Source organism: Vidua macroura, chromosome 1 (assembly GCF_024509145.1).
Source record: "Vidua macroura isolate BioBank_ID:100142 chromosome 1, ASM2450914v1, whole genome shotgun sequence".
NCBI lineage: Eukaryota > Metazoa > Chordata > Aves > Passeriformes > Viduidae > Vidua > Vidua macroura.
Genome location: NC_071571.1, coordinates 127,115,379 through 127,126,799, shown reverse-complemented (window position 1 = coordinate 127,126,799; position 11,421 = coordinate 127,115,379). Strand labels below are relative to the sequence as shown.

Here is an 11,421-nt window from a genome sequence, read left to right as displayed (position 1 = left end):
CAAGGTTAGCTTGGATGGTCTCATGAAAAGTCTGCCCAGGGCTTGGAACTAGGTGATCATTAAGGTCCTTTCCAACCAAAACCATTCTATGGTTCTATGATCTATAGCTTTTCTATCAATGGAATGATAAAAAAACTATAGAATGGTAAAAATAGGATGATAGAATGAAAAAACCAGGAATGATATTGTAAGTGGATTTACAATTTAATTAATTTACAATTAATGTGACCACTCAAGTAAACGGATATTTATGAAATCCGTCCCTTGCCTTGTGGATTAAACACCAAGGCCAAAATTCTGAAGAAGGGGTAAATGATTAATGTGACTGATTATTTATTGCTAAGTGTTGAATTCTCACTAAGTTTGACCTAAATCACATGCAAATTTTGAAGCTTACCCCTTGAAAGAATCATCAAAATCATGGCATGCTGGCAGATATGTGAAAATAAATAAGTATATAGGGGAGGTTTCTTCAAATGTAAAATGAGTATGAGTGCAAAACATCCCCTTTCAATAATTTCCTCAGTCATTCTGACTGAGGTCAGAATCCTCATTCAGATCTCAGCACCAGATTCAAGCTGCAGCTCTGCCATGCTCTAAATCCTCTGCTCCTCCATCATGTTCCACTGTGGTCCTGCTGCAGCAGCAATATTATCAGCAGCAATATAATTTCTTCTTTCTTTAAATAATTTGTTAAATGCTGCTGTAACTACTCATAGAATGAACACTGACCACAGTTTCTGCTTAAGAATCCACTTGGAGTAGACCTTGAAGAGACTCATTTAATGACTGTCAACAGGGATGAGTTTGATTCTTATTTTACGCAACTTTAGTTGTCTCTAGTTCTGATTATCTAAAGCACAAAGCAATGGAAGAATATTTTTTCCACATATGCATAGCTACATACCAGAGATATATTAACATATAGTAATACACCAGTAGAGTGGTTATGCAAAGTTTTTCTCCATTACCTTAGGCTGCTAAGTCATGTAGCCAGGACAGTATCATAAAGACTTAAATGTAACCTTTAGAAACAGTTTTGTTTGGTTTGTGGGATTTATATGGGATGGATGCTCTGCAAACTAGTTTTCTGTTAAAATAGTATGATACTTGTGGATTAATTTTGTTTGCACAAATGTGGAACAGCAATCTTTCTTTGAGGGGTTAATGAGGAAAAAAGTACTTATTATAGCTGCCACAAAACTTCAAGCAATTTTTGTTTCAAATGAGTTATTATTCAACCACCCAAAACCCAGCAACTCTCTATTCCCTGTAGCACTCTGTGTTTATTCTAAGTCTCATGCATGTCTCCATGTATCCATGCAGTCTCTCAGAGGATTTTCTTACCAGTTTTCCAGAGCTGATTCTTGTAAGGGCATGGACTGTAAACACAGGGCTGTAACTGCTGTAGACAAGTGCCTTTATTTTCTCTTTCTCTTTCATTCTTGTGGCCAGAACATTTCATTGCTGAGAAATGCTGAGAGCTACTGTACTCACTTGTCAAGTTGTGCTGGTTTTACCTTATATTTCAAAATAGTCTTGCTTCCCAACAATACCAATATAATTTAAAATCATTCTCATAGACTTTGTGGACCAATATTCTTTAGCTTGCCTGCATAGCAACACCTTGTGAATGGAATAGGGAACTATGAAAGAAAAATGGATTTGGATACTGAGCAGAAAATGATAACTATTTTTGGCATGGTTTTCATAAATTATGTTCATAATGCTTTAGTTACACATGAAACAGATGCTTCCAAGATTAAGAAAATGCATTTCTTAAATTCAATGAAATATCCCCACTGTGCCTCCCTCTTTCTCAGTTGACTGAAGAATTCCCTCTTTTCAGGAAGCTGGTCACATTTCTTGTCAGTCATTTTTTAATACAGTACTGGTGCTTAAATTTCTCAAAGTATTAAAATGATAGCAGGTTTAACATTTTTATCCATTTTACTGAAGTATAGTACTTAATATTATGAATGCCTGCTTCTGTTTGGTCTGCTTTGAAAGTTTGTGAAGGATGGTTGTATTACAGAGAATTTAAATGCCATTTTTCCATGAGAGAAATACATTTTTCCTGGAAAGTGTCTTAGAGTCCCATTTTAAGAGAAGAAATTCCAAAATTGAATTAGTGCATAAATCAGAGAAAATATTTATTTACAGACATGTAAAAATTATGTTACAACATTTTAAAGAAAACTGTAATGAACCATCAATCTGCTCTAATGGGCAAACTCTGAATGTTTCAAATCTAAATTGCAGTGGCACCAATTAAAAATAGGACTGCTAACAAGATCATAGTTATCTACATAGTTTAAGTACAGTGATTTTTCAGAACTAAAAATGGATCTACAGAGAAAATGAATAGGAACTGCAACAATGTGTAATACAAGAGTTTACAAAAGTAAAAATATTTTTTCTTGATCCAAACTTTAAAGCTTTTTAGTAAATATTTTCCATTCATGCAGCTGCCCATGTTTGAAACAAATATCTGAAATGCACAGAGCATATCAATCTGTGTAGAAAATGAATTGGTTTGATTCAGGACTGTCTGTAAAGGATTTTATGACTGTTGACTGTCCAAACTGATTGACACGATCTCTTATGTTTCCTATTCTTCTATATTGCAAGGGATGAGCAATGTTGAAAAATCCCACAATTGACAAAACTTATGTCAAACAAGTAACAGGTGATGGCAAACAACACTGAGCATACTGCATACATGGACAGCAGAGAACTATTAAGCTCTGTCAAAACTACCAGCATCCTCTGGAGTGATTTTAAGCAAACATGCCGTTGAGAAACCTTACTAGTAATAGGCTGCATGGGGTAACAATCTTCTGGCTTGCAAATGAAATAGTACCTCATGGTGTTACCAGAGGTGACATTTGTGTTCAAAATATACTCAGGACTTAAACTGTGGTGTGAAACAGTGTCAACATTATGAATGTGCAATTATTTCTGTGAGTTCATACTGTAAGGGTAATGATTATAAAGAATATGTAAAAATCTCAGAGTGCTTTCTGTGAGTGTTAGCTCATTTGGAATGGAGGTGGTGAAGAGACAATATACCTAGATGTTTCTCATATCTAGTTTATTAACACTGATATCAGAACTGATCTCCTTGGATGATTTTCTGCATCTTTTAAGTCAGCCAACAGTTTATGTGATTTAAATGGTACAAACGCTCCTCAACCTGCTGAGTTTGGAGGGTGTTTTTTTTTTTTTTTAACTATCAGCCAAAGACAGAAATCCCAAAATGGCAATTCTTTTTGCATTTTTATAGTTAAAAATGTTCATAACCCATATTAAGAGATAGAAAGTGGAGTATTTCATTCTCTGATTTGATCTAACATTTCACTTACACTGGAGTTATATTTTTTTTGCTGCAATTTTCTAGGAGAGTCAGCCCTGATAAATTCTGAAGCTGCAGTTCTTTATGCTCAGGTGTAACTACTTATACTAGTCTTTCCTTATTTAAGGAGCTGGGTACTACTCAGCACTTATGTAAACCATGTAACTCCACACACAATAGACAAGCTAAATATAAGGTACACAAACATAACTGAGAGTGCAATGTCACATAGCTACCTAGTGAAAAAAGTTCTCACTCATTAATAGAAAATTAAATTAAAATGTATGCTTTTCTTCCAAATTTTTGAAAAATATCAGTCCTTCTTTATTGATGGTCCCCATGCCAGAAACCTGACCAGAAACCTTGAGCTCCCACTCACTTAGACCCGCACTACTCGAGGTGAACCTGCTTTTTAAACAGAAACTGCTTTTTAAAAGAGAAATTTAAAGTTAGATCTTTTAAAAAGTCTCTCTGGTACCTTTGGTTTTCTCTCGTTTTCAGCCTACAGAGAATGTTTGAAAGGGCAAGGCAAGAGTTCAACTTTGTAGTGCTGGATGATCTGAAATAGCAAGTAGCCTGGTCATGGAACTCAGTGATCAGGGCTCAACGCTGCAGACTGGGTCTGTGCTCCATTTGACTGTGTTAGATACTTCCTTAATTAATGCCTCTGCCTCTTGGGAGGCTGGAGCTAATAAATAATTTATTTACCCTGCAATCACTTTAAAATCATGTCTTTTTCTATATGAGTACCACTTGCAAAAAGATACAGATAAATAAATACATATTCCTTGTTTCATGTAATGTGCAATGCTAAAGAGGTCTGTCTTTGAGATGGTGAACGAGTTGGTACTTTTCTAGGGGAAGAAGTCCTTGTGCCCATGCTTTTTTACCTTTAATGTCTCAGTAACACAAGAGAAATAATGCATCCATTCTATTTGAAATGAAATATGATTTATTAAGAAATTCTATACTGAGATTCCCCCTACAACATCTGTAGTAATTAATTATTCCAATTTCAGGCTTTCAGGAGGGCCTTAGGAGTTTGTGGGTGGAAAGACTACTGCCAGAAGCAGTATTGCCAAAAAGTATTAAGTAGGCTAACTCAGGCTGTCAGATATTGGCAGGCTATAAGTAATTTTCCTGGCTAGACAGGAGGCTGACTGACTTTCCATATGGTAGGAACAAACTGCCTTTCGAGATTTGCAAGAATAGCTGTAACAACTGTCTGATGAATGGCATCACAGAGAGGGCTTATCTGAAGAAGGGGATTTACAGGAGGATGCAATTTACAGTTTATCAAGGATTGCTCTCTTATTTTGACATTTTCACTTTTTAGAAGCTATTCTATTACCAAATGTAATTATTTCCAATGACAAATAAATTGAATAAAATAATGGGAAATACCATACAATGTATTTAATTGTGGCACTGATCAAAATGGTCTTGTTTGAACTAAGCGGTAAACAAAGAAGTGCAATATCACCTGACTCTAAATATGGTAAAACAGTAAAACGTGCTAATCATAAAAATAGCTTTTAGAAATATACATTTGTATACAGTGTTTTCCACACCTGTTAAATATGTCCTTCATATTATTATGATACAGTACATTGGCCTTTAAGACATCAAAATTAAAAAAATAATACCAATAATTAGCCAGAGAAAACCACATTTACAATCTAAACCATAAAAATCTGACAATTGTACAGCTTAGAACATATAAGAAATGGAGTTTCTAATATCTGAACAATAATGTCCATTTTAATAAGTAAATTGAGTTTCATACAAATTGAATCAAAGGTGTTGTCAGCCAGTAAGAAACTGCAGTTCACAATTTTCTGTGAGGAAGTCAGAGTTTCTCTTCTCAGCCTTCAGGGGGTTCACACATGACATTTCATCACTTGATCTGTAGAAACTGAGAAATGAAATGTTTGCTTTAGTATGAAAGCATAGAATTTCTTCCAGGAGAACCTCAAAAAGAAACCAAGAAATCTGGGAAAAAGAGCCAAGAGGACTATGACTTGAGTTTTTCACAAATCAAACAAATATAAATGTCTATAATGCTTTCCCACCTTAAACCATCGAAGGCTAAAAGAAGAATAGTGTTCCTGCAGCAGTAGACAATCAGGACTGTGCAACAGTCTTTAGTTGACTGTAAGGCCCAAAATAATAACAGCAAATCAAGCAAAAGCTATTGAAGTTGAAGTACACCTCCCCTCAATAATGCTAATGAAAAAACTGCTGAATAATTTCTATTTTAGCAACAGGAAATAGAATAATGTATCTTGGCTGCTTTGCAATGAAATGCTTTATTTGCATAATAGCGTTCAATCTAAATAAATTGCATGTAGAATTCTTTGCTTCAGCCCCCTCACACTATTTTTATACCTTACTTCATTTCCATTGGCCGTGTGCTTTCAGCAATGCCTATAGTTACCAGGTTGATGGATTTTTCCTCAGTTGCTTCCCTTTTACTTTGCCTATTTTGCTAGTGTTTTGGTGTACTTGCCATAGGATATAACAGTATATCCATTGATTTCTTTTGTTTCTTTATCAGCCACACTGTGGAAATGCAAAAATCCACTGTTAGCCAACACTTTTGAGGTTCCTTCTCCCAGCAGAGGCTAGAGGCAGTTTGATCTAAATATCTAAGTCCTGCTATGTGACCCATTAATGCTACCAGCTTCAAGTAGGCATTGAGTGATGCTGCAGGGAGGCATAAGGCACACCAGCTCCACCTACCCACAGGGAAACTGACAACACTTTCCTAATTGCATCTGTTTGGAAAAGTGTCAGAAAATGTTAGCAGAAGTACATGGTTTCTTTTCTTAAAGCGAAACTTTCAAGTTTTTTTAAATTTTGACAGGAAAAATATCTTTCAGCCAATCTTTTCTGCACTTTAATTTTTTTTTTTTTTTTTTTTTTTTTTTTTTTTGTTTTTTTGTTTTTTTTTTGTTGGGGGGAAATGGGATGGAGTCTATCTTGTTTTATAATTGAAAAAGGAAACAGCTGATGAAACCTGGTGCACTTCTGATCAAAGGCTGAAAAGCTTCCAGATGTTCTTTTCAGCCAATTTCCACCTCATTCAATGAAAAAAAATAAAAAGACAAAAAAATTCTGTTAAAATTTTCATTTACTGAAAACCTGGTTTTCCAGAAACATCCAAGTCACTGCAGGACTGTGCTCCTGACCTTTGAAGAAGTCAGGCATCAGATTTCCCCTTCACTGCAAAGAGAGCATCAGGTCTGTGGTTGTTGTCTTCACAGGTAACCAGGATTAGGGAGAAAAGCTCACGTGAGAGATCCCAGAATTTTCTTCTTTAAGTTAAATCACCCAGAAACTATTATTCTCTACTTGCACAGAGAAAAATCTTCATCTCTTATGTTTTAGGTCTGATCCCTAGAGAGACTAGCTATAATGAAAAAGGCCTTTAAACTCATCATAAGTCTGAGAGAGGCTTAATGGTTTTTAACTAGCTAATCATCTTAGGAGTAAAAAAAAAAAAAAAAAAAAAAAAAAAAAAAAAAAAAAAAATCCTACTGTACATCCCATTAGCTCCAAAGAGAGTTCCTCTTTTCTGGCCTTAAGAAGCAATAATTATGAAAGCAATAAGAGGCAGATTTTCAAGTTATTTATCAAAGCTTTTTTCCCTTGCCATAAACCTTTCAAGCCTTTACCTGTTGTGAAACATTAATGTTGCTAACCGTCTGGACCCAAGTCATCAATGCAGCTTTGCTGTTGGTTGGAACCAGTGATAAAAATTTAGCAACCCCACTAGTCCAAAATATTCCTGTGTTCTTCCTTCAGTACATGGATTTCTTATTTCCCTCTCACTACAAATAATGGTAAAGTTTGAGAGGAAACATTAAAATCTGAAAGAGCCAAACATTTATTTTCCCTGTAATGACAGGAATCCAGGGCTATGATTAATATAAAGCAATTCAATGCTAATTTCATTCTATTTCTTTCTTCTGAATAGTGTGCAGTTTATCATCTGCCTTTATGGCAGTGCTGATGATATTAAAAACCCTCGTGATGACTAGTGGGTTTTTAAATTTTTTTTTCATTTCTTTCCCCTTATATATAAAAACATCTTCTGACACAACAAGGATGAACTGAATTACGTTAAAGCCAGCAATAAGGCTTTCATTTGATGTAGTTCTAACAGAAAACCACTTTAGAAAGTATGATTTGAACATAATGCATTTTAAGAATTGAATAACTCAACTAAGCATATAGACTTAGCATCCATAGACAATATCAAAGAAACTCTATACACTGTCCTAATTGCCATCATAATTTCTGAAAAAATAGATGGAGAGAGTTTATGGAATATTTATTGGTTCATTTTCCACCTGAAATTATTTCTGCTTTTTTCACTATCTGGATGTCTTTTTGAGCATGACATATTGGAAACACTCTTCTTAGGCATAACAGTGTATTTCAGTCTTCCAAAAATGCTATTGCTACTGTTATTGTAGTTCTAGTATAATCCTTCTGGCAATTTTTTTCCAAATTCAAATTCTACTAGATTAAATTAATTTTAACCATACATTATTACCTTGTATATAATATTGGAAAGTCAACATTAAATAGTTTCCTTCTTACAGGGTTTATGGGTAGAGCTTTCTGGACTTTACTGTGCTTATCTTCCAGACCTAAATGTACAGGAATAAATCTTACTGTATGAGAGTGTAAATTCTGCCTATGTTTTTTGGAGGGAGTATTAGGAATGTGCTATGACTAAATGACACAAAATATGTACATGATTAGCATCTTACCTTGTTTAAGCAAATGCATAAAGAAAAGTCTCACAGAATATAGTTGTTACAGACTTCACCATATAGTTTATCCCACAATAATTATAAGTAATAAGAGCATCCAAAATACATGAAAGACATTCATCTGACAAAATGCATCTGTTTTTAAAAAATCCTTTGCTTTGAATGGCTTTTATGATAACATTAATCCTAGAAACTCTCAGAAAATGCTGCTAAAAAGAGGATAGATAGATGATGATTCACATATACGTTTGAACTTGAAACACAAAGACTCAAGTATCCTTCCTCTTACTCTCCTGTCTCTTTTTTCTTGCCAGACAAACCCATTCTCAGGATTGGAATTCTCATTTTAATAACTGTAATGGAGGCATCTGAAGCTACTGCTGACCACTGCTTGGTAAAATTGCACATCTATCTCTTGCAGGCTCCTCTTGAGTAGGAGACTTGATGCTTGACACCTTTCTAGGTTTCTGCTGGTGTCTGAATATGCTTTGACAGAAACATGTGACTGCCATGCATCACTTTCTGCAAAACAACAGCAAGCCCCATTAAAATGCAGCAGGTACACTGTCCTTTCACTCCCAATGCTGGCCCTCATACTTGTGCTACCTCAAACTGCAATTGTAGAACAACTGCTTTCATTACATCCAATGATCACTCCTGTTATCTGTACAACTGAGAATTCTGAATCCAGGTCTACAGATGCTGCTCTTATGTCCTCGAGGATAGCATACTCTGTTTCATCTCTAATAATTTCTTTTGATTATGAAATACACTTTCTGGACCACCAAAGAGATGAAAAATGGAATCTGTCTGCAGAGCAGGCATTAAAAAAAAAAAGCAAAACAAACACAAAAAAAAATAATCAGAACTTAGTGGCCCATTATTAATCTAGATATTTACATAAAATGAGAAAAAATCATAATGCAGTACAGAAAGTAGTAATGCAAATTGCCATTCTGTTTATTTGCTATGTCTGACTCAAGACAATATCCTCCTTTTCTCTTAAACAGGCACTCACACTGAGTGCAAAACACTGTAATTTATATTTGTAAGGTACCATGGGGACATGCACTTTTGTTGGCTTTTACACAGCATGATGATGAAGACATCATCAGTGGAAAACCACAAGGAAGAAGCAGAGCTTACCAAGGAACACTGAATTTGTATTAGCTGTCAAATTGACTTCACAGCTGTGTTCATTTGAAGTACACCTTGCACTTTGTCCCTTGATTTAAAGCCTCAAATCTCGAACTCAGTAACACTCATAGAGGTAGTTTAGTTTAATGCCCCCATATGAAATGTAAATGCTCAGTTCAGAAGGTGTGAGCAGGGGAACGTGAATGTGTATCACACTTTTGCTGCTTTCAGTTGTAACCCTTGTAAAACATGAAAAACAAAATGATGGCAGTAATGCAATTTTTTTTTGTAATGAACTACTGATAGAATATTCACTGCATTTAACAAATAAAGGTATTGTACAGTTTGATAAATATTAATAAAGGATAAATAAAAGAACCACTTGCACCTTCTTTAAACCTTTCTTCAAATGATGAAACCTAGTCATTATGCCAATCATACTTGAATTGCTAAAAACATTACAGAATCGTTTTTCTGTTCAGTGAACAGTTTAATTGCTTTGAAGTGCTAGTATTTATGTGAGTACATGTGAGAATGATTGTTTTAGTCATCAGTGAAAACAAACTTCTATCTTCTCTGTATTAAAATGCTCTATTTCCCATGTTTGTCCAATAAAAATCAGCAGGAAGAATAAGATAGCCCTATCAGATACTGATTCTTTCCCTAGACCATCATATCTTTTCTTTCTCACAGTCCAGGCAGAATTGTGATAACTGCTTTTTGGTGTAGTGGTGGAGACAGAATCCAATATTTGGAGAGTGCTAGCGAGGGCACACTGCAGTTGAGATGATGGTCAGGTATGAGACTGAAGGAATGACTTTGGGAATAGAGTCACCATGGTCATTTGATAGCTTTAGTGGGGCCATGAAGGAAAGAAGTGAATCTATCCACTTTATTTAGGCTGTGTGTTTTTCTCCTGATAGACTGCTTTTGCAGCAAAATCTTCCTCTGCAAGGTCCTTTATAGTAGTAGAAAAAGACTTAGGGACTAGTAGTACAGTTTCTGGTGACACTGGGAGAGATCTGAAGCTGGAGGCACTGGGCCTTCTGCAGAGTGTGGGGTGGGCCAGGATCTCCAAGCAGATGTGGAAGAAGTTGGATGGTGGGGAGGTGGTGCTTTAGCAGAACTCACTGTCCTGAAGTCTTTACCAGAATGCACCCACATTGCTACACCATGGTGAAACTGTGTTCCCACCAAACTCCCTTTCCTGTTCTCTTTTGGCTGATAAAGCCAATCCTAATGCAGTAATGCATCACTCCCTGATGCTCTCCACAGAGTTCCCTCAGCCCATACCAATACACCTTGAGGGACACTCAACACCTCCTTGGGATCCAGTGCCAAATAAAGTAGAGAAAAAAAATGTTACACCTTTGTTTATCCCTGTATATGAGTGGACATTCATAGCAAATTCTCAGGGGTATGACTCTTATTGGAGATCCCTGGGTGTTTTCTGTTTCTTGGGACGGTGCCTGCTCCATGAGAAGCAAGTCCAACTGAGTCCTATCATGATTCACAGTAAGTACTGTACTTTATCATCCTGAATGCTACAGAGGAGATGCTTTTAAGTTACAGGGTGGTGTAAAAAAGCTGTAGACTAAAATTCCTACTGAATTAATCTCTGCTTAATGTGAGGAGTAGGAATTCTCTAGTGTGAGATTAGGTGGTCCAATTAGTATTAATGCTCAAGGCAAAAGTTCCTGTCCTACTAATGCCAAGGGTGCAGTTTTGAGCACACAGTTTAATGCATAAAGGAACTACTAAAACTTGTACCCTGAGGCCATTTAATATGTCTACATTTTAAGAAGTGTGCTTTTAAAATATGAAAGTAGGAGCTTAAAAGAAGAATTGCCTTAAAGTAATTCTGCAGAAAGGACCTAATCAACTTTCTTACTATTGCCAAATTAGAGTTTAGATAGGTATCAAAAATCAAAGGGCACTCATTCCAGGCAAAATAATTGTAGGCAATGATGTATTGAGATGAGAAGTGTTCTCTCTAATCAATCTGAGATTTTTCAGATACTTGGAGGCAGAAGTTTTACTCAACAACCAGGTGGAGTGACATAAAAAAAAAAATAAAACAAATGGGAAGGAGTGAGTACTGGAAGAAGTTGTTGGAAGCATATAACATGAGACAGAGATACAGGG

General features: G+C 35.7%; 1 protein-coding gene across 5 annotated transcripts in view; it reads right to left on the bottom strand.

Moving 5' to 3' along the window:
- Positions 1-1,881: 1,881 nt before the first annotated feature.
- RALYL (RALY RNA binding protein like) overlaps positions 1,882-11,421 on the bottom strand; it is a 376,618-nt gene continuing 367,078 nt past the window's right edge. For 3 of the 5 annotated variants that reach the window (XM_053989351.1, XM_053989341.1, XM_053989359.1), the window contains exon 9: positions 1,883-5,270. In XM_053989351.1, the coding sequence (XP_053845326.1) occupies positions 5,236-5,270 (35 nt within the window). In that variant the 3' untranslated portion in view covers positions 1,883-5,235. Of the gene's footprint in view, positions 5,271-11,421 lie in introns of all 5 variants that reach the window. The other 2 variants (XM_053989333.1, XM_053989327.1) reach the window with 1 other exon arrangement.